The sequence below is a fragment of the Muscardinus avellanarius genome, assembly GCF_963383645.1.
Source record: "Muscardinus avellanarius genome assembly, chromosome: 6".
Taxonomy (NCBI): Eukaryota; Metazoa; Chordata; class Mammalia; order Rodentia; family Gliridae; genus Muscardinus; species Muscardinus avellanarius.
This window is the reverse complement of record NC_137791.1, coordinates 97,638,880-97,663,001: the sequence shown is the minus strand read 5'-3', so window position 1 is coordinate 97,663,001 and position 24,122 is coordinate 97,638,880. Positions and strand designations below refer to the sequence as shown.

At 39.9% G+C, this 24,122-nt stretch overlaps 1 protein-coding gene across 1 annotated transcript in view; it reads left to right on the top strand.

The window, feature by feature from the left end:
* The window catches only part of DCUN1D4 (defective in cullin neddylation 1 domain containing 4), a gene marked incomplete at both ends in the record, with an annotated part of 67,651 nt that extends 43,737 nt beyond the window's left edge, over positions 1 to 23,914 (top strand). The window contains 5 exon segments of the mRNA XM_080698032.1: positions 1,306 to 1,397; positions 8,212 to 8,320; positions 21,359 to 21,463; positions 23,649 to 23,751; positions 23,859 to 23,914. Of these exon segments, the coding sequence (XP_080554158.1) occupies positions 1,306 to 1,397; positions 8,212 to 8,320; positions 21,359 to 21,463; positions 23,649 to 23,751; positions 23,859 to 23,914 (465 nt within the window).
* Positions 23,915 to 24,122: the final 208 nt, after the last annotated feature.

Here is a 24,122-nt window from a genome sequence, read left to right as displayed (position 1 = left end):
TCTGCCTGATCCTCCTGTTTCAGCCTTCCACATACTGGGATTACAAGCGTTTGCAACAACGCCTGGCCCTAGAAACATGTATTTCTGTTCAGTGTCTTTTTCTGTTACAACAGAGAGTGCCCATCAACGGTGTGTACCTGACCCCAGTTTAGAATTTGGGTGTCCCTTGTCTATGAATGACTGTCCAGAGATAGCCAGCCCTGCAGAGCAGCAGGAGAATCCTAAAAGAGCCCTATCTCTGTTTCATCTTTTTAGGATTGACATACTTTCCTTTTTAGTTCCTCCTCACCTTTCCTTGGGTTGTTGAGGTGGGTGAGCAGGAAGACAATCATGGATGGCCTCAGCCTGTCCCCTCTGCAGTGCTCTGGATGGCTTGTAGCTGGGTGCTCCTTTGAAGTGAAATTTTGCTCTTACATCTTCATGTTTTTAGTATAACTCACCTTGATTCTCTGCACCATCCTTTTTCTAAAGAAGCTTCAGGAGATACTGACAGGCAACAGCATAAGCCTTGAGTGGTCACAGCTCCTCATGTCTGCAGATTTTCAGGAAATTCAATAAAAGCAAGAATGGCACCAAGGGGCTGGCCCCCCCACTGGGGGGCCCTGCACTCCTCCTGTGTTCACTCTAGGCACAGGGTTCTTGTCGTGAAGTGTTGGGTCACTTGAAAGGTTTTATCTCCAGTGTACATGGCTCAATTCTTGGACATAGACATGTGTGGTACAACTCCAGTACACATCTCCTACCATCCACCTTTTTATTTTTTTAACACTATTCTGCACCTTAATAAATCTTGGCAATTATTCTGTATTTGAACAGTTAGCTTTACCTCATTCATATTGATGGTGTCATAGTATTCCTTTGTTTGGAATATATATATATATATAGTAAAGAAGTGTTTAATTCTTTATTAATGGACAGTTGGTTGTTTTCAACTTTTGCCACTGCAAACAGTACTGTAGTAAACATTGCTGAATATCTTTGGGTATGTGTGCAGGTGTGTCTATGAGATAACTCCGAAGGTGGAATTGCTGAGTGAGTTAATGGCTTTGATTTTGATGGAGACTGCAGACTTGCCCTCTGGAGAGGTTGCTCACTTTCCACTTCTACTGGCCTGCATGGTGAGGGTGCATGTTTCTCCAAACCCTTGTCAGCAGACGGTATTGTCAGACATATTAGATGTTTGCCAAACTAGAACTCAGTTTTGTAGTTACTCGGTTCATATTTTAGTGACTGGAACAGAAGGGTTTGGCATTTGCTGATGCATTTAATTGCTGAGATTTAATTGTCTTTTTTTCTTTTAAACAGGTAGTTATGCTTGTCCTGGCTTGGAAATTGGATGCACAGAACATGGGTTATTTTACTCTTCAAGAATGGTTAAAAGGAATGACTTCTCTACAGTAAGTTGTGAGGCTGCCCTGGAGTGGGAGGTCCACACCTTCTCTATATAATTGCTTCTTCCATAGGAGGTAGAAGGTGATTGCATGTAAAGAAGTCAGGTTGTCTGGTCAAGCTTTCCTGTGGCCAGAGATGGAAAGATCAAGACCTATATTGAGAACTATGATGAGTGAATTTTAACAAAGTTTTTGCATTGTGTGTGTGTGTAGAGAGAATATTCCTCTAGAGCAGCTGTATTCATTAGAATAGGCAAACCTTTTCTCAAACTTGTGAGCCACATTTGTAATATAAAATTTTCTTATAGCCACATTAAAATATATAGTAGGGCATAGTGGCTCATGCATGTTGTAATACAAGTACTTGGGAGGTTGAGACAGGAGGATCTCAGGTTCGATGACAGCTTCACCAACTTAGTGAGGCCCTCTGCAATTTAGTGAGACTCTGTTTCCAAATAAAAATAAATTAGGACTAGAGGTGTGGCTCAGAGGTAGAATGCCCCTGGGTTCAATCAATCAATCAGAAAGAAGCAGATAAAAAATGGTTTTAAGTTGGGCGTGGTAGTACACGCTTGTAATCCCAGCATTTGGGAGGCTGAGACAGGAGAGTCACGGTTTGCAGACAGCCTCGGCTACTTAGGCCCTTTGCAACTCAGTGAGACCTTGTTTCAAAATAAAGAATGAAGCCAGGCGTGGTGGCGCACGCTTGTAATCTCAGCATTTGGGAGGCTGAGACTAGAGGATCGCGGTTCGCGGACAGCCTCAGATACTTAGTGAGGCCCTCCGGAACTTAGTGAGACCCTGTTTCAAAATAAAGAATAAAAGAAAATAGGGCAGGGGGTATAGGTTGGAGGTCAAATTCCTCTGGGTTCCATCTAAGAAAGAGAGAGAGGGGGGGAGGGGTAAAGAGAGAAAGAAAGAGAAAAAAGAAAAAATAGGATTAGGAGTATAGCTTGGAGATAGAATACCCCTGGGTGTCATCCCCAGTACTGCCCCCCCCCCCAAAAAAAAGGTTTTAATATATTGTACTTAACCCAAAATATCATCATTCCAACATAAGTATTTTAAGAAATTAATGAGATATTTTATTTTTTAAGTTATATCTTCAGAGTCTTGTATTTACAATGTTCAGCTTATGTTAGCCATGTTTAAAGTGCCCAGTAGTCACACGTGCCTAGTGGCTGTTGGATTGGATTGGTGTGTGTTTAGAGCTTAAAAAGCAAAGCAAAACAAGCAGGTGTTGTGGCACATACCTGTAATCCCAGTACTTGGGAGGCTGTGATAGGAGATCAGAGTCTCAAAGCCAGCCTCAGTAACTTAGGCTCTCAGCAACTTGGTAAGATTGTTTTCAAATAAAAAATTAGGGCCAGAGGTGTGGTGCAGAGATAGAAGGGCCCTGGGTTCCATCCCTGGTACCACAAAAGAAAAAAAAGCAAAGGCTTACCAACTTCTGGTTTTCAGTTAGAAAAAGTTGATGAAGTATAACTTATGAGTGAAAATGCTTGTTTTCTATTTTACACATTCTGATTTTAACTTTGAGCAAAACTAGAACTTTATTTACTCTAGTGACTATAAAAGAAAAAATAAAGATTTTCCTATGTGGCCCAGATAAGGGGGGGAAAATCAGTGGTTTTATGTATTTATTTTGTATTTGTGTTAGTGTATATGCATGTATATGTTAAGAGCTTCATTCAACAAAACATATTGATCTGTTACATTAGGTCTTAAAGGCTACAGTTGGGGTGGTTGACTGAACATTTCAGATGGTATTGCAGATGTAGTGCTAATTCTTAACATAGTAACTCTAATATACTTAGAATTATTATCTTTTTCTTTTCACTATAACTAAGAAAAACAGATCTTGATTTTTACTGGGTTAAAGTTGGAGTTGAGTTGGGGTGGTGTAACCTGATGACTGGGTGTAATTCTAGTCCTTGGGAGCTGAGATGAGAGGAGTTTAGATGCAAGGCCAGCTTCAGCAACTTAGTGAGATATTGTCTGAAAATTAAAAAAGGACTGGGGCTATAGCTTGGAGACAGAATGCCCCTGGGTTCAATCCTCAGTGCCAAAACAAAAGCAAAACAACAAAAATCCCTCAGCGATGGTTACAGTTTAGTGGGCATGTGCTAGAACTAGAAAGCCTATGGATTCTGGAGCCAAGAGTTCAGTTCTGTTACTTCCCTGGTGTCTGATAACAATTCCAAACCAGAATAGCAAAGGAACAATACGTGGCTTATACCTGGGCACTCAAAACTGCGTCTCCTTGGTGCTGTCTGGAGGAGTGGAGTGCCAGCTATACCCCTGGCCTGTTGCCCTGAACAGTGATGGTGTGTGAGAGAACTGGACAGAATGGCCACAGTGGAGCGGGCACATCTGTTCCTGCCATGCTCCTTAAATCCTTCTCAATCCCAAGAGAATCTTCTTAAATCCCAAGAGAGCATAGCTCTCATTTGGATTGACTGTTTTATTATTGACTGCCCTGTTCCAGTGTGTGGATTTAAGATTACCTTTGATGAGTTAGGCGCGCGCGCACGTGTGTGTGTGTGTGTGTGTGTGTGTGTGTGTGTGTGTGTGTGTGTGTTTGTGTGTGTGTGTTTAGGGGTGGGGGGCTAAACTAAAAAAAAAGTGAATGGAAGGCTGAGACAGGAGGATCTGGATTCGCAGAAAGCCTCAGCTACTACTTAGTGAGGCCCTTTGCAATTCAGTGAGACCCTGTTTCAAAATAAAGACTAAAAAATAGGGCTGGGGGTGTAGCTTAGAGGTAGAATGCTCCTGGGTTCCATCACTAATACTGCAAAAACAAAAAAGAGTGAAGGGGTGAACTGTAGCCAACTTTGTGTAAAACCCATGATGGGCAGGAGAGCTATCTCTCACTGAGTGAAGGGGTGTGTAGGCCCTTTCCAGGGAATGGGGGAACTACTTCTGATTTTATGATTTCATAGCCTCTGAGAATCATTGCTTATTGTACTGTGTCACTTCTGAACCTGTTATGGCAGCTACACTCAAGAAATAGCACCCACATTTGCACATATTTTGTTTTGGGAAATGGTGCTCCTTAGATGTGTGGCACTGTCACTGACTTCTGCAGAACAGAGGAGCTTATAGGGAAACTGCACTTGAAGAGGTGGCTGCTTCCTAAGAAGCCTAAGACCGGCTCTTACACTCCGGGCCTGGTTCTTCACAGGCCTTTTGCTGGAACCAGACTCTCTGACGGTGTCCTTGCTGAGTGGCCACTAGATGGCAACCTGTGGTTCAGGACGGGCTGACTCAGCAGCCTGTCTAATGGGGTGAGTCCAGAGGCCCTGTAAGACAAGGCCCTTTGAAAGCAAATTAGGGGCTATTGACAACATGCTTTCTGACCCCTGATACATCCTTACTGGGCCCAGGAAGAACTATTGCTTTGCTCACTTTAGGATTAAAGCAAGAAACCTCTTGATTTCCCACACACCAGAGGAGAGCTTTGAGTATATGTGAAGCGTAGGGACATCTCTGTCCTGGCTGGGGGTGGCTTCCAGGCTGTAGTTCACTGTGTAGTGCTGCCCCCAAACCTGATGATACTTTTTAATTTCACCATGTAGTAGTTGTGTACATGAGAGATTCCTGCCACCTTCCTCGTCTCCATCACCACTTACCTGGGTTCTGGCACCAGATCTCTTACTAGGCTGTCAGTGTGTCTTACTTTTTAAAACTCCTCTCCACAGGGATCCAGAGTGTGTTCTTCAAGATGCAAGCCCAATCTCTTCCTTAGTGGGAGGTACCTCAGTGTCTAGGATTCAATAATAAACCTTCATGGAGCCAGACGTGGTGGCACATTTGTAATCTCAGGCTGAGACATGACAGCCTCACCAACTTAGTGAGACCCTTTAAAAAAAAAAGAAAAAGCTTAAGGGTGTAGCATGGAGGTAGATGCCCCTGGATTCAATCCCAACAACAATAAAAAAAACCTCACAAGGGCCTACCTTCCTCTCAGTCTCTTTTTGTACTACTTTCTTCCTACTCTGTTCACTTTGGTCTTATGTGCTCTAGTCTGCCATTTGGCTTTTGCATGTTCTAGCCCTAATATTTGGAGACTGTCCCAACTCCAAGACATCTAGTTCCAGTTTCTTAGCTCTTGGCTTGTCAGTCCCTTGAAAAAGCCTTCCCTGACTTCTAAAATAGCTAAATTTTAACCTATTTTATTTTCCAATAGTAGGAAGAAATAAAGGACATTTTAAATTGTTCTGTTCCATAGAAATTTAACATTTGCTTTAATTTTATATTTATAGATAGTTGATCATTCCAATAGCCCAATCACAAAGACTTATTTGTAGTTAGGTATAAGACAAAAGTGTTCACAAATTTATTGCAAAAAATAAGTGTGTTCTATTCTGAATCATACATATTTTAGTATATAAAGTAGGCAGAATACTTATTTTGATAATACTTTCTTTTCTTTTTTTTGGTGGTACTGGGGTTCCTGGAAGCCCTTCTATCTCCAGGCTACACTCCCAGACCTATTTTGTACTTTTTTATTTTTGGAAACAGGGTTTCTTAAGCCAGCACGGCTGGCTTCGAACCTGCGCGATCCTCCTGTCTCCGCCTCCCAAGCACAGGGATTACAAGCGTGTGCCACCACGCCTGGCTTTTGATAATACTTTCTAAATGCATTTTCTTAAAGTTAGGGAAAAGCTTTATAGAGAAACATAAGGAATCCTATGCAGCCTTGAAAAGTATTAATGTTGCTAGTAAAATGGTGACTCTTAATTCTCAATTTTAAGGGATTATATATTATAAACAGGTTAATTTATAAAAATAACTAATTAGTGTACTTCCTTATAAGAAGTGAACACTGAGTCACTTACCAATAAAAATGGGTTATCATCACCAGGGCTCCCTAGAGAAATGGTTGATTTCAAGTCTGGGGCTGAGAAAGAACAAGGTGAGCTAGAACATCTTGTGCCAGAAAGCGAGCCAGTGCTTAGAGACTGGTGGTGACGTGTTAGAACAACGCTGGAGCCAGCTTTAAGGGGCCAGTGCTAGAACGTGGACAGTTTGTGTACCAAAAAGAATAAAGACGTGGACATTATATCAGACTGAATTAAAAGCAAAACGTTCTAAATCAAGAAAATAAGCAAGGGATGCACAGAGCTGTTCTTCATAGAATTATAGCCGGTTATAGCCGGTGATTATAGCCAGGTAGAAGGAATGATACAATTTGAAAGTCACCATCTTGTGTCTTCAGGCAGGTATGAGCAATGGATGGTAAAACCATGTATGTTGAAAAGTGGGGAAGTCCTGCTTCTGGGATCTTTAAGGATCATTTCAACACTGCTGCAGAAATATCTGAGAGGCAGTGAGATGAAAGGGTTTATTATGGTCACAAGTCCTAGAGAAGGGGAGCAGGGCTCAAGGACTATGTGGGCTCGGACCCACGTTCAGGTGTTCATTGGAGGAGGGGGAAGAACACATGTGTTTGAAAGTCACTAGATTACAGCCAGGAGAGAACAGGAAGGGGAAATTACGGCAGGTACCAGTGTCATCTTATTGGTGGACTACCCGTAGCCTACTTGCAGGGATCTTGAAGCATCAGGAAAATAGGAAGTTGAGCTGGGCATGGTGGCGTAATCTTGTAATCCCAGCATTCAAGAGGTTGAGCCAGGAGGATCTTGGTTCCCAGACAGCCTTCCTCAGCTACTTAGTGAGGTCCTCTGCAGCTCAGTGAGACCCTGTTTCAAAACAAAGAATAAAAAATAGGGCAGGGGATGTAGCTCAGAGGTCAAATGCCCCTGGGTTTCATCCCCAGTACTGCAAAAAAAAAAAAAAAAAAAAAAAAAAAAAAAAAAAATATATATATATATATATATATATATATATATATATATATATATATATATATATTTACAATACACACTGAGCAAAATGTTGTCCAGGTCAAGATATTTACAATCTCAGAGTATCATCCCACCACTTACTACTTCAGAAGTAGGAAAGGACCATTGAATGGAGAATCTGGTGGACTCCACCTTAACCATACAAATCAATTTAATACTAGCAATAATGAGATGGGCTGAGGTGATGTTCCTCCTCCTGGCATCCTGGAAGGACAGCATCACACAAGTGTTCTTGTCAGGAGTGCTAAGCCTACACAGGATCCTGGGGAAATTATCTATAGATTAATGTGCTGCAAAACCAGCTGGTCTGGTCTTTTAAAAAATGACAGCAGCCATAAAGGAAATTTGGAGAACAATTGGGAAATGCACATGTGGATTATATACTAATTAAGAAAGTTAACAGTGATGGAATATTAAGAGTGGTGACAGTACTGAAGTGTTTTGGGATGAAGTGTCATGATTGCAGTTTCCAAAGGGTGTAGAAAAAGTGTATGTGTATGAGAACCACATAAATGTGACAAAAGCAAGTGGAGAGGAAATGGGTGCCAATATACTGTTATTTCAGCCAGTGTACATCTGAAATGTATTTGAGAAGTATAGAAAAATAGATCACTGTGGACATATTTCAACTTCTTTTGTTTTTTCCTTGGGTGTTTTGTCTGTTGTCATTGCCCAATTTAAACAAACAATAAAGCCTTGAGGCCGGGCATCTGGGAGGCTGAGACAGGAGGATCACAGTTCAAGGACAATCTCGGCTACTACTTAGTGAGGCCCTTTGCAACTCAGTGAGACCCTGTTTCAAAATAAAGGAATAAATATAGAGCTTGGGGTGTAGCTCAGAGGTAGAATGCTCCTGGGTTTCACCCCCAGTACTGCAAAAAAAAAAAAAAAAAAGTAAATAAATAAAAATAAAGCCTTGGTTGTAATTTGCTTTTATTCTACTTTTCTAGATGTGATACAACGGAAAAACTCAGAAATACTTTGGATTACTTAAGATCATTATTAAATGATTCTACAAACTTTAAGCTTATTTACAGATATGCATTTGACTTTGCACGGGTGAGTTCTCTGGAGCCTATCCAGATGTTTCCTCTTCTCCCTCCCCCTTTTCTTTTTAATTGCCATTTGAGGTTTGTTTTTACATGCCACAGCAAAGAATTTGAAAGCATTACTCCCAGGATGCTAGTTAGTATTTCTACATGTACTCTTTTTACAACTAACTGATTCTGGGCAAAGATTTTGCATGTAAGCAGAAAGCTATAGTGGCAGGCCTTTACTAGCTCTATGATTAAAGTAACTTATACATGGGCATGTGATAGACATTCTTAAATAAATTTGAAAAAGCTCTTCCTTCTCACAGAACAACAGTCCTTCGTCCCTCAAAGTTTTACTAAAGTAAGCTAATCCTGTCTAATCCAGTTTCACTTTGAGTGTCATTATTATATTTGGAAAGCATGTGAATTTCAGACCTAAGCTAGTTACTGTTTGCCTTATGCTGAGTGAAGTGCGGGTATGTGATAGCAGTTCTTTGGGAGTGAAATGGTAGTGAATGCAGAAGCCCCAGCTGACATTGTAAATGAGGCCTTATATTTTATTCTAGAATGATGTTTTCTAATTTGGATGTTTAATAGATTCGGGTGATCAGGCTCTTTTGATCAATTACATTTTTAAAAAATGATTTTTGTTGTTGTTTTATTTTATTTTTATTTATTTTTTTATTGGTGCACTCGGCTCGCTGTCCGCCGCTCCTCTCTGGAGCCTGGTGGGCTGTTGAGTGCGTTCGTCTGGAGCCGTCTGGTGAACTCGCTGCTGCCACTGGCAGTAAGGCATTGCTGCTGCATCCTCGGCTGTGAGGCCGGTGTATCTCCTCTGTGGCTCTAAGCTCCATTCTGAGTCCCCCTCCTCTCTGGAGCCTGGTGCTGCAAGGGAAGATGGCACCCGCCGCTTCACGCTGCAGTTCCGGCCGCAGCACTGAGATCTGGTTTCTTTCTATGTCTCGTTTTTCCAGCCCTCTTTTTTTCTGTCCCTTGTAATGACATTTTTCGTTTCTCTGCTGATGGTGTTTTCTGACTATGAAAGGCGCTGATTTTGTGGTAATAGAGATTGGTTGTTAGCGGGGCTCATAAGCCCCGCTTTTCTCCGTCGCCATCTTCCTGGAACTGTTGTTGTTGTTGTTTTAAAGCAGAGAATCTGTGACGAGTTGCTCTTTCTTCCCTACCACCACGCATGATCTTTTTACTTTTTACTCTCTGGCTTTGCCAGTTTAGCACCAAAGGTTTATTCTACAGTGAATGCTGATGCATCTGCACTAACACAGGAGTTTTTTCTGTGGTGTCCTCATTCATGCATTTTTTTCTTTACTGCAACCTAATAAAATCACAACATGCACAGGAATGTACTGTTAGAAATAAGGTGAAATTCAGATATGGCGTTTGACTAAATAGGACCTGCATAATTATATATAGATTAGTTGCCACAGGCTTTTAAAATAGATACTAGTTGCTAGTAGTGAGTTTTTTCCCCTCCTGGAGTCAGGTGGTTTATGGAATGGGTAGAAGTCCATTTAGAAGCATCGTGCTTTTCACACCCAAGTCAGCTGTTTCCAGACCTCCGCGACAGGGTCAGGACTCCCAGATGTCTGCTGAGCTTTAGGCCCACGTTCAGTTCTTCAGCCCACGCGTGGTCTGTCACTGGCCCACCCACGGCGCTCTCGGCCAGCTCAGACCCTTGGTACTCCTGGCCTGCACTCTTGCATTGCCCTTTTTTCTATATTCTTTTACTTCTCATCCAACATTCACACCAGTGGGGTGTCATTCCTCTTCCTCCAGCCCCATCCTGTACCTAAAGCCTTAGACACCTTCATGCCATCTCTGAGAGGTGGAGAAAATTGGCCGTACTCATATTGTTAGTAGACAGTTTACCTAAAACTAACCAAGATCTTTTGACCCCTCGTCCAGCCTGACAGTTGCTCCAGGCCATAAATTCAAGCCCCGAGCTTTCTCCCATTGCCTTGCTGTGGTTTCATTGCATTAGCTGCTGCTCCTAAGCCTGCCCTGGCCTTTCAGCCTTTCTGCTTTCTGCCCTGGGTCCTGTGGGCCCTTGCCTAGAGCCCTGATTGCACCCACACAGCCCTCTCTACTTCCAAGCTTCTGTCTACTCTTACTCAGCCCCCGAGTCCCCTGCTGGGGCCTTGTGCTGTCTTTCCCACACAGCTTCCATAGCGCTGCTGTGTGGCTGTGGAGTTTGGGTACAGGTCTTCATTTTTTTCTGATTGGTTAAGGGACTATGTGTTTTCTTTTTTTATATGTGAATAACAGCCAGCACAGTTCTTTGCTTTTATGGAGTGTGTCAATAAATATTGGTGAATTAAGGCCGTTTATGTAATGGTGAATAACAACCACCCATATTGAATCGAATCATTACTTAATTGCCAGAGTGGTTCAATTCATTTTAAATATGCTCTACGATGAGCTTATTAATTGATCTTTTGTTTTGTTTTTAGCTGTATCCCACAAATTTTGATATGTTGTGTTTTCCTCTGTATCCAGTTAGGAGTAATTTCCACTTTCCCTTGTGATTTCTTTTTTGACCCATTGATTTTTGAGAAATGTGTTACTTATTTTTGCAAGTACTTGGAGTTTTCTAGATAATCTTTCCATTGTAGACATCTAATTTACTTTTGTTGTGGTCAGAGAACATGCCCTATGTAATTTCATCCTATTTAATTTATGGTCCAGAATATGGTTTGCTCTGATGAATGTTTGATGTACACTTGAAAAGAATGAATATTTTGTTGTTCAGCGGAGTGCTCTATAAATGTCAATTAGGTTAAGTTGGTTGATAGTGTTGTCCAGGACTTCTGTATCTGTATTGATTTCTGTCTGCTGGCTCTATCAATTACCTGAGAGAGGAATGTGGAATTCTCCAATTTTAATAATTTCTTTTGTCTTTTTTTTTTTTGCTTTGTGTATTTTGAAGCTCTTACATAGGTTTAGACATACTTAACGTTGTCCTGCACTCTGGATGATTGACATTGACCCTTCAGCATTATGAAGCCTGTCTTTATCTCTGACAATATCCCTTGTTTTGAAGTCTGTGTTGTCACATACACATATAGCCATTCCAGCTTTCTTTTGATTTATATGATTTTTTTCTTTTCTTTTACTTCTAGCTTACTGATTTCTAGGTTTTGTTTTAATAGATAACATAACATTGGATCTGACAAATACCTGTCTTAATTGAAATGCCAAAACTATGCGCATTTAATGTCATTATTAGTATAGTTAAGTTTGCATCTCCTATCTTACTACCACCCCCCCAATTTGTCCTACCTGTTGTGTTTTTAATTTCTTTTTGTTTTTATTTCCTCTTATGCTTTCTTTGGGATCAAGGGTTTTTTTTTTAAAGCGACTTTATTATTTCTATTATTGCCTTATTATATATCCATTTTATTGTTTCTAGTGGTTGTCTAGGCCTCCATATGTGTCTTTGAATTTTCACAGTGCATCTTTAAGTCATGTTACACCCTCCATGTGAAATAGAAGAACCTTTACCACGGTTCCCTTTGATTTTGTTCTCCCATAGTTGATGCTGCTGTTGTCATATATCTTATTTAAGCTGGAAATCTTAAAATATATATTTTTTAAATAGGCAAATTATAGTTACTCAAATGGATACAATTTTTATGCTCTTCATTTTTTTGTATGGGTTTTTGTCTGAAATAATTTTCCTTCTGCCTAAAAAATCTTCACTAACTTTTCTCATGGTACAGATCTACTGGCAGTGAATTCTCAAAGCCTGTACTTTTGCTTTCAGTGCAGTATGATGCTTTTCAGGTAGAGTTTTGGTTGGCATTTTATTCTTTTAGTGTGTCTTTATTGTAGACTAGTTTCTTATGAGGAATATGGTGTCATTCTTCTCTCTACTTCTATGAATGTCATTTCTTTTGTTTTTTAGCTACATTTATCCTCTCTTCACTGCTGTTCAGCAAGGTGATGACGATGTTCCTGTTAAATTTTTCTTATGCTTATTCTGATTGGTGTTTGTTGAGCTTTTTGTATCTGTGGTTTTATAGTTTATATTGAGAAATCTTTCAGCTCTTAATTTTTGAAATATTTTTTTCTGCCGGGCGTGGTGGCGCACGCTTGTAATCCCCGCGCTTGGGAGGCTGAGACAGGAGGATCTCATGGGTTAGAAGCCAGCCTCAGCTACTTAGTGAGGCTCTCAGCAACTTAGTGAGACCCTGTTGCCAAATAAAAAAATATAAAGAGGGTCTGGGAGTATAGCCCGGAAGTAGAAAGCCTTTGGGTTCCACCCCCAGTACCACCAAAAAAAAAAAAAAAAGAAATATTTTTTTCTTTTCTCTCTGTCTTGGGCTATAAAATATTTGTGTTAATCTTTTATGTTTTCTCCCCTTTCTATTTCATTTTGGATATATTTTACTACTGTGTCTTCCAGGATAAATATTTTCTTTTGCAATATTTGATCTCCTGTAAATCTCAGCCAGTGTATTTTTTACTTTAAATACTGTATTTTTGTCTCTCTCAGTCCCATTTGAGTCTTTCACTTCTCTCCTGTCATGGCCATGTTCTCCTGCACCTCCTGCAATGTCTAGAGCATTGTGTTAGGAAGTGCTTAACAGCCTTGTCTTTTGTTTTCACCATCTGTCATCTCTGGGTCCATTCTACTGGTTGATTTTTCTCTTGATTATAAATCATATTGTCTAGTTTTTAAGCTTTTCTAATAATAATTTTTATTGGAGCTAGATATTATAAATTTTACATTGTTGGTTGTTGGATTTTATTGTTCCTTTAAATAGCATTGCATTCTTTTCTTCCTCCCTCCCTCCCTGCATAGTTAACTTACTTGGAATTGGTCTGATCTTTTGAAAGGGCTAGTTCAGAGCAGCCTTTCTTCTCGCAGGGGGTTAGCCTTACTAGTAAGTCAGTGGTACTCTTTCAAGATTTCTCTCAAGCTGGGCATGGTGGCGCACGCTTGTAATCCCAGTATTCAGGAGGCTGAGAACAGAGGAGGATCGCGGTTAGCAGACAGCCTCAGCTACTTAGTGAGGCCCTCTGCAACTCAGTGAGACCCGGTGTCAAAATAAAGAATAAAAAAACAGCGGAGCGGGTATAGCGAGGAGGTTGAATGCCCCTGGGTTCCATCCCCAGACCCGCCAAAAAAAAAAAAAGAAAAAGAAAAGATTTTTCTCAGTGTACCCTGTATATCAAGAGATTTTTTTTCATACAGGCTGGTGAGAATACAAGCTACCTCCAGCCCCATGCAATTCCTGGGAGTGTGTGCAGGTGTTTGCAGCAGGTCTCTCTCCAGGCTTACACTACTTTCCCTCACCTATGTGCTATGATTATTAAGCCAGTAGCTCAGGAGACTCCTTTGGAGAGCTCCAGACCCCTCTGTGAACAGCTCATCTCACTGGTATTTTTCTCACAGAGTATAATTCCCTTTGCTTCCTTGACCTCTAAGCTGTTTTCTCCAATTTAGCAAGTCCTCTGGGTTGGTTTGGGTTTTCCTCTGCTTTGCTATGGCCCAGAAACTGCCTCTGCAGAGGAAGCTGGGATCTGGTAGGGCTTTTTTTTTTTCCCCTCAAGGATCATAGTCCTTTGCAGCCTCTTTGATAGTGTGAAAGCCAGCCTTCACACTTCACAACTTTTGTCTAGCTTTCCAATTTTTTTGTTTGTTTGTTTGTTTTTTTCCTAATGGAAGGATGGAAGGAGAAATCTAGTCTTGGTTGGAAGCAGAATTCAACCTCCCTTTTTTTTTTGTGTGTGTGGTACTTGGTGGGTAGAACCCAGGGGCTTTCTACCTCCGGGTTATACTCCCAGCCCTATTTCATAATTTATTTGGAAACAGGGTCTCACTAAGTCTCTGAGAGCCTTACTCAAAGCTGAGGCTGGCTTTGAACCTGTGCAATTCTCCTGTCACAGCCTCCCAAGCACTGGAATTAAAAGCGTGCACCACCACGCCTGGCTTAACCTCCCCTGTTTTTGTTTTTTTCCCTACTGGGAAAATGACTCCTGATGGTAATGTTATAATTAACACAGCAGATCTTTAAAATATTATACTTTTAATGGAAATTAAACTTCTAGGTAGTTTTGTGATTCTAAATATTATATTGCAGACAACAAAATAACAGGAAATATTCCAAATTATACTTTAATATGCCATAAAAGAAACTACAGTGCCAGAAAGTCATAAAGAAGCCTTTTTAACAACTCTTCAAATTTACAACTCTCCAAAATTACAGTCCCAAGTGGGTGATCCTTTTTTTCTTCACCTTTGAATCTTGTATACAATTAAAACTATAAAAATCTGCCTAGCATGTGTGAGACCCGAGTCTAACCTTAGCACCACAAAAAAACAGCAAAAAAACAAGTAATTGGCTATGAACTTGCATTATTTTTCTCCTAATTTTTCTTTGACTTGCACTGATTTACAGTTTTATAGATGTCATAGAATTGTGAAATCTGAGATCTGAAAGCAACCTGAGAGGTCATCTGGTCCAGATGACGACACAGCCAGAGAAGGACGGTGTAGCAAAGGCCTTCCATAGCGCTACCCATGATGCAGGCCAGCACCCTTGCCACAGAGCTGCACTGCCTTCCTTAACTCAAACTGTCTCTGTCTTATTGTTTCTTATTAAAGGAAGGTGGTGAGATAAAAATTTCAAGGGCTGGACTGGTCTCTTCTCTCATACAATTGGAATTTTATCTGTGTTTTTGTGCATAGGGTTTTTCTTTCCTCAATATAAATTGTGTTCATTGTACAAACAGATATTGTATGGAGTCTTTTAAATAAACATCCAGTTTTCCTTGGTTCTTTTTGTTTAGATTTGAAACAGGTTCTCACTATGTTGCCCAGGCTGGTGTTGAACTCTGGCCCAAGGAAGCCTACCACCTCAGCCTCTCGATTAGCTAGGACTATATATATATATATATATATATATATATATATAGTTATATATAGACACGCTCCACCATGCCCTGCTTTGGTTCTTTTCTTGAACATACCTATAAGATTGGATAAAGAGAATGAGATAAAAGACTAAATACAGTAATACTTCATTTTGAATGAGAATAGCCAGTCATGACTAGTTCTTTTAGTTTCTTATGTGCTCAGAGGTAGAAGCCAGCCATTTAGGAGGCTGGCACTTGACATTTTGAGAAAGGTGAATGTTGGTTGAGTGAGGTGCTGATTAGCAGCAGCATCAAGTGCTAGATAAGAGCAGAGACCATGAATTCACTGTGCACTGCAGCCCAGCACACCTCTTTCTCTCCCTCCTTTCCCCCCTCTTTCTCTCATAGTATAGCAATCTTTCCCTCATGCAAAAAGAAACAGATGTAGAGTGAGGTGTTTGTGGAGTTGGAGCACAGAAGCCGAGAGAGCCCTGATGGAGTGATTGAGGTGAACCAAGATGGATTGAGGAAGGAAGTGGGGTCTGATGAAGTTGCTAGATAGAGAGAAAGAGGCCCAGGACAAGGAAGGATGAGTGGGAGTGAGCAGGGAGGATGAACCATCTCAGGGGTGGTACCCTTGCTATTTTTGCTCCTTGAAAAAGACCTTAAAGTAGTTGAAGGAGGGCATGATGGAGGCAGAAGACACTCAGGGAAGCTTATTTCATTGAGAAGTGCCCTTGTGACATTAGTTTGTTACCAGATTAAACTAGTCAGTTCCTTTGTTAGGTCTTATGTTCAGTGTTCCCTAAAATCAGAGAATTTCTCCTGAGATCTAACTGTGAACTTTTAGATTTACTTTCTTTTCTAATTTGAGTCAATTTTTTTTGTTTATTAACAGATATACTTGTCTGTTTTCCCTCTCTACACAGCTTGCAAAACAGACATACACAGACACACACTCCTGTCTACTTTTTCCCTCATATTTCATTTTAAATTACAAAGAGAACAGAATATGAGCCTGGAAATGGTCAAAAATAGGATAATATAGCCAGGCGTAGTGGCGCATGCTAGTAATCCCTGCACTTGGGAGGCTGAAACAGGAGGATCGCACAAGTTCAAAGCCAGCCTCAGGTACTTAGTGAGGCTCTTGGCAACTTAGCAAGACCCTGTTTCCAAATAAAATATTTAAAAATTAGGTCTGGGAGCAGAGTCTGGAGGTAGAAATCCCCTGCGTTCCACCCACAGTACCACCCCAAAAAAAAAAAAGAAAGAAAGAAAAGGATACTATGATGTAGTCATTTATCTGTAGGTTCATTACCCTAAAAATCCTGTATTTTTTAAATTTTTTTATTTTTTTGTGGTACTGGGGTTCCTGGAAACCCTTCTACCTCTGGGCTACACTCCCAGACCTATTTTTTTAAAAAATATTTTTATTTGGAAACAGGGTCTTTTAAGCCAGCGCGATCCTCCTGTCTCTGCCTCCCAAGCGCGGGGATTACAAACATGTGCCACCACGCCTGGCCCAATCCTGTTTGTTTTAAGATACCTCTTTGGCTATTGTGGAGCCACATAGATACTTAGGTTTTCCCAGAAGTTATTTGTGAAGCTAATCAGTCTGTGTGTGTGTTTGTTTGTTACTTTGGTGCTGGTGATTGAACCCAGGGACATTCTGCTTCTGAGATACACTGCCAGCCCTTTTATAGTTTGTTTTGAAACAGGGTGGTCTTGCTAGTTTGCTCAGAGTCTTGCTGGGTTGCCGAGGCTGGTCTTGAACCTTCGATTCTCCTCTCTCTGCCTCCCAAGTACCGGGATTACAGGCATGTGCCACCATGTTCAGTTTAACTATTAGTATTTTATCCATTCTTTTCTCATTCCCTCCAGCAATGCGATATGGTATATAAGTGAAGAGCTCGGGCTCAGGGTCAGACTCCTGGTTGCAGTTCTAGCTCAACCACTCATTGGTAGTTGTTTAAATTCCTGTGCCCCAACTCCTCATATATAAATTGGGGGCAATAATTGTACTTATCAGCCAGGAGGATTGCACAGGTTTGAAGCCAGCCTCCGCTGGCTTAAGAGACCCTGTTTCCAAATAAAAGTGCAGGTTAGAAGCCAGCCTCCACTGGCTTCGGAGACCCTGTTTCCAAATAAAAAATATAAAATAGTTCTGGGAGTGTAGCCAGGAGGTAGAAGGTCCCTGGGTTCCATCCCCAGTACCACCAGTAATAATAATAATAATAAAATAATTGCACATATCCTAATAGTGTTGTATTAAATGAGTTTTAATTTAGGCACTTAGAACACTTTCTGGCTCAGAGTAAGTTCTCAGTGAAATTTAACCATAGAATTAGAAGTAAGGTTTTGCAAATCTCAGGTTTCAAATAATGACTTATTTTCTGAGGATAATGCTTACAGTAATAGAATCTCATTATACCAAACAAATAGGGAAAGTCTATGCTTGTTAGCAGGTTTTCTCTCTTCTGTTTTAAAGGAAGTGCCAACATTGACCTTAATTAATTAATTAATTAATTAATAATTGTCTTGCAAACAGTGTTATGTGTATGCTGGCTAAGAGCAGATTATTTTAGATTCATTTTTTTCCCCATGAGAGAAGGGACACTTGGGTTTTATGATATTTTTTTTTGCTTTTTTAATATGTATTTTTTTTTTAAAAAAACACCTCTCTTTCAAAAATTAACTTGCTATATTTTCTATTTTACAAACTGAACCACAGTATTTAAGCTTTGATTTCCTCAGAGTCCTCGATAGTTACCTAATGTATATTCACTTAGGCAGCTATATTAGGAGGAGTGCATTTTCTGTTCTATTTAGTTTGAGTTCTCAAAGAAGACCGTGAGCACATCATAGTTCTTTACCTCAGGCCCTTCGAGTTCACTTACCGGTTTGTAACTTCATCTTCACCATCCATGTTGGGAATCATGATGCTTGCGTCTCAAAAAGCTTTGGGACTTTTCTTCCATTGAAGATTTTTTAAATTATAATTTTAAGAATTCAGGGTTCTTTTTGTATGTAAGTCTCAAGATATTAAAACAGGGAAAATTGGAAGTAGATAATTTGAAACAGGAACTTCTGATACAGCAGATATTGATAAAATATTTAAAGATTAATTTTTTATACACTTATATATTTGTAATTAGCTATTTTATTTCATTTTTTCTTAATTCATTTGTGCCACTTTAGGGAAAAATGCTTGTTATATAGGAGAATCTACATTGGAACAGTCTTATATGAACAAAAGCACTTTTTAAAAAATATTGGAACTCTAAATCAGACCATATAAAACTTCACTATTCTATATTCTGTATGTTCTACACTAGCTATTATTAGTTTTCAGCTTTAGGAGTGAATTTGTTCCACATATGAAACATAACTCTTAGACTGTTTTGAATAGGATCCTTTGGTCTTATGGCTGCACTGTTAGAGGCTTGGTAATACTCTGTAGCTGCTGTTTAATCTGTATTTAAGGAAGACAACAAGGGGAAGTCCACTTGTGGACTGTGAAGAGTTGGTACATCCAAACCTGTTCAGTTTCTATTGCAGTTATTTTTCTATTTCTCTTAGAAAGTTAAAGTTTATAAAATACATACATATACATTCGAATAAATAGGTAGGTAGGGGGAAATTTTTCATTTTCTTCTCCTTTACCTTGTTAGCTCTTGGCAGGCATTCTTGAGGTGCTTTCCTCTTAGGTTCTGACCTTGGGATGCAGATGTCTACCCCTTGCTCCTTGGTGCTCCATGAGCTAAAAGCCACAGGATTGGTTTTGACAGTATATTTTAATTTCTTACTAAGAGCTTTTAGGTGTCTTTCTCTCTGTACTCCTTGAATTTGCTAAGTTTTTTTTTTTTTTTTTTTTTTTTTTTAATGCCCATAATGGTGATGGCTGCCTGATAGCATCCTGGGAGATCATTTCACTTTTAACTGAGAACCCCTTTGCAAAGAATGCCATTAGGGATCATTGTTGTCAGAGAACCCTCGAAGTGTCTCCATTTTGATGTTTATTTAGTTGGCATTTGCTGTGGGCTCCCTGGATTGTGGTGTTCCCAGGAATTGTGAGTAGCTCCCGTTACAGTCATTTGCACTTGGCCACAAGTCCACCCACAGGCACTGTTGGTTGTCAGCGAAATGCCGCTGTTCAGATTGCGAGTGCGTCCATAATATCTCTCTCTTATTTGCTAGGCAGAAGATGGTGTTAGTGATTGCGAGCTGCTGGCGCACCCTGCAGAGCAGGAGTGAGTGAGTGCTGTTCAGCTCTCCAGTCCTGTGAGTCTGATGCCTTTCCTCCATGTTCTGGCATCACTGCCAAACACACATTGAAACCCTTCATGATCATCAGTTTGTCGGATGATTCTATTGTTGCAAAGAGTCTGTCCAAGGTCCTTCGTATCTTTTTTCTTTTTTGTCACCTTAGTGTATGTCTGTTGTGATGGGGGCATAGGCATTGATGATGGAAGAAGACACAATATATGTTAAAGCTAGACTAGAGACTTGGGGGTTAATGAATGATTATAAACTCTGCAAAGGAAAACTCTTTAGGGTGCCAGTGTTGTCAGCCCACTACTGCATGAGCTGTTGATAAAGGACTGACTCGGTCCTGTGGTGCCGCGTGTGTCTCTCAGTAGTTTACTCATTTTTCTTGTGGGTCGCTTCATGATAATGGTGTGCTGTTGCCGTCTGCCACACCCATTACAGGTTAAGGGGATGTTCTCCATTTGCTTTCACAGTATATCGCAAGAGCATGAGCACTTGAAATGCAACAAACCAATGAGACTTGGCTGGCAAAGGCAGACGAGCTCTAGGCTGCCTCTTCAACAGGCCCTTCTCCTTTGGGAGTGAGTGCAGCCCTTGCATCACTGTGCACTACATGCGTGGCCAGGGGCAGGCAGAGGGCGTGGTGGGAGCGAGGCCCCACCTGTTTGTATAGAACTGTGGAAGTGTGGCCTCCTAACATTGAAGGGCAACACGGTGCCATGTGACTTAGTCTTCATGAACAGTTGTTATACTTTATGACTGAGAACAAAAGACACCTATTATTGCACATCTTCTGTAAACAACAAGTTTCTATATCTTCATCTCCCTTGTTGGCTATTGTTGAATGAAGCCCTTGCTTATATTTGCTGTATTGTTTAACTCCTTCTCTTTTAAAAATCATCATCATGGGTAGAAATTCATTGTATACTAAAGAGCACTTCACTATTGGAGTATAAGGGTGTGTGTTGCTGAACATGAGGCTGATGAGGGTGGTCACAGCATCATCCCTTAATTTGATGAACATTTAGGTTCCTTACTAGTGGGATAGCCAAGCACTTTCTCCATTTGTAGAAAAGTATTTTGCAAATTTCTACTAGGTAAGATACCATAAGGAGGCTGGCTTTGGATATGTAGTCACCTCCTGTGGTCCCAGGTCCTCTATCTCTTCCGTAGAAGCTTCCTATTTGTACCTCTAGAATGAAAATTTATAAGAAAGAATGATTGACTAGAATCTTTAGTTGCAAATGATTGATTAGGATCTTTATTTGCAAATATATATATTGACTAGGATCTTTAGTTGCAAATATAGTTGCAAATATTCTTATACTTCTGTACTGTGTCTTTTCTGATTTTCTTAAGAGATGCTTTTACTTGGTTACTGGTTAGGATATTCTGCTAGAATAATCATGTCTAAGAAATCCAAGAAAGATTGTATAAGTAGACATCTTGCTTTCCAACCAAGAGCAGGTGCCTGAATAACAACATTGGAAGATGATTTTTATTAAGGAACTGTATTCTTCAGCACAGAAATGACAACTTTAAACTCTATTTAATTAGGTTATGGGCTTTAGGATAAAAAATAATGACTGATAATATGTTAAAGTTAATTGAACTATAGATTTTTATTAATCCTATGAAATAACTGTAGATACTGCTATTAGGTAATTAATTTTGCATTAGGATAATCAGTTGACATGAATCTTTCTCACAATACCTTTATATAATATTTAAAGGACCAAGCCTTCCATTATGTTTGACCTCCCTCTATCCCCACTTTAGTCTCCATTCAGGTTTTTATGGTGTATGATAAATGCGTTGTTCACTAATATCTTGATGAAGTGAAATACAAATTTGGATTATTGGAATTTATTATTTGGAAGCATCTGGCTCATCCTTGTTTTTGTTTATTAAACAGGAAAAGGACCAGCGCAGCCTAGACATAAACACTGCCAAGTGCATGTTGGGACTGTTATTAGGAAAAATCTGGCCCCTTTTTCCAGTCTTTCACCAATTCTTAGAGGTACCAAATTGTTATTTTATGAAATGTATGTTTGCTTGCTTGGAAGTACCAAATATGTTTTATTTTAACATTTCATGTAATTTCTTGTTTGTTGTACTTTACTGCTCTTGGTAATTATGATTCCATAACTGGTGTCGGTCATCAGCTGCCTGTGTTCTTGGAGTACGTCTGTGTCTGTGTTTGAGCTCACATTGCTTTATCCACGTTACATGTCAGTAGCAGCCACAGTTCTGTCCTCTTTATAACACTGAAAAGCAAGGCTCGCAGTTTTATGCCTTAAGGTGAATTTCCAGTTTTATTAAGCAAAGATTTAAAAATAACTATCTGTCTTCTTCCTAAAATTAGTTTTTTTTAATCTACTCTTATCTCCAAGTAACTTGGGGAATTTAGGTCCATTTAAGCTACTATATTACAGTATCTGAAAACAGAGTATGTCTTCCAGTTTAAATTTTCTTCATATCTGTGTTAGATCATTGACAGATCATTTACTCTATCGTGTGTGTTTGCTTTAAGTACTGATGATTAAAATTCAAGCTGCTGATATTAGGAGCTGGTTTCGTTGGAATGTCCTAGTGTAGGATCTGGAAGTATCTGAGACATGTTTGAGTTATTAGTTTGTTATATATGGCATCCTCCCTGTCCTTCTGCCCCAAGGCCTTTTAAAAATGTCCTTTGCTTGCAAGGATGTAGGTGGTGGGTCTTTGTGAAAATCCTAGCCCTTACTATTTTGAGATAGTATTAGCTTCTATTTTGAGATAATCTTTGTAACAATTGACTTTATATAATGGTCCAGTAGAACTTAGCAAATGATGTAATTCTTTAAGGATGGTTGTTAAAAAACGGCTTTTAACATTACTAACTCAGGTTCCTCAAGAAAGTTGTGTAAACTGGTTTTAACATAAACACTTGTTTATATGATGGTCCACCCTATACGGGGTCTGTTGTAATTTCTCTGACAACCCTGTGAGATTTAGACAGCATTGTTTGGGACTGGAATAGGTTCTTATTTTCACTGAGTTGAGTGTGAGGGACCCTTAGCTAAAAACCCCAGCTGTGAGGAAATTTGATTTCACACAATTCCAAGAGCATTATCAGCTATTTCAAGTTGGGAGTTTGCTTTTTGGTGCTTAAAAAGTTAAACTTGTAGTCTGTGCTTTGTTCTCATACTAGTTTGCATTTTTTTCTTTTAAAAACAGACTATGATCCTTTCATTCCAGCTTTTCTTGTGTTTGCTTCCTCAAAACCATTGTTTATTCAGGCTTTGGGGCCCATGCCTGTGATCCCAGTACTTGAGAAGCTGAGATAGGAGGATTGCAGGTTTGAGGCCAGCAGTGCAGCATAGCAAAAATCTTGTTTCAAAATAAAATGATTTGGGGAGTGTAGCTCAGTGGCAGAGTGTCTTTGTGTTCAATCCCCTTGCACACACATAGACACACACAAAACTTTGGCTTAACACTCTGCTTTTTACTGTATTTGTATTGTTTTACTATATTCCTGATTTTAGTGGTGAGGGTTTAAAAATCATTGGTTCTGGATATTATTTTTAAATCTAAACATACGGATATTGTGTTTAAAATATACTAATAGTATATTTCTTGTTTAAAAGGAATAGAAGAATTATTTCATGGCTATTCTAGTTTCTTTTATGATCAGATTCAAGATTTGAATTATTAGAACAATAAATTTCATCAGTTCTCAGATTCTGAGGTCACTTGTACCTATGTAGGCTCTCACCCAATGGGTGACCTGCAGCTCCCTGTGCTTCAAGCCAACAGCTTGGCGGTGTGCAGGGCCGATCATGCCAGGGATCACTAGTGGGACCTACCTGGTCCTGGATGAAATGCTTTATGTAAGTTATCTCTTAATCTTTAGCATTGCCAGGAAGTAGGCATTATCTCTAGTTTATATAAAAGTTCTTATAGTGTAGAAATTTGACTTCTTGGGATATGAAATTGTGTTTCTTTGATGTGCTTACCATTTTGAGTTGAGCCCTCATAATATTTTGTAAGAAAAATAGTCATATTAAATTCTACTTTTGCTCTTCACCCAATTGTCCTCCTAGTTTGGTGCTTAAATGGAAAGAGTTAAGCCTACATGAGCTTCATTAAGTTGGTTCATATAAGAACAAAAACCATCTCAGTTTTTCATTTTAAGTGTAATTCATAATACTTTTCCCCTCTATCAGCAATCAAAATATAAAGTGATTAACAAAGACCAGTGGTGCAATGTGCTAGAGTTCAGCAGAACAATTAACCTTGACCTCAGCAACTACGATGAAGATGGAGCATGTGAGTACTGGGTGCTGAGTGGTCCCGCCCTCCCCCCATCCTGTGGGTTGAATGTCTTCTTCTCGGAGAGAAGCCTCAGAGCCACCTTGTTTTTTCTGTCTCTCCAGGGCCAGTCTTGTTGGACGAGTTTGTGGAGTGGTATAAAGACAAACAGATGTCCTAGGACTGTATGCACAGCAGCGAGAGAGTCACTGTTAGCACAGTTATGTCACCCATTAGCCATAAATTGCTGTTTGTATCAAAGCGCATGCTGCTTTTCTTGCACTGTCTCCCTTTCCTGGGGATGTTTTGGTGTTTGCTATTGAATGGGCCAGCTCTGCTTGCTGTGTAGCATTGTTCTCTTGGAAGGCTGCTTTGCAGTTTGTATTTAC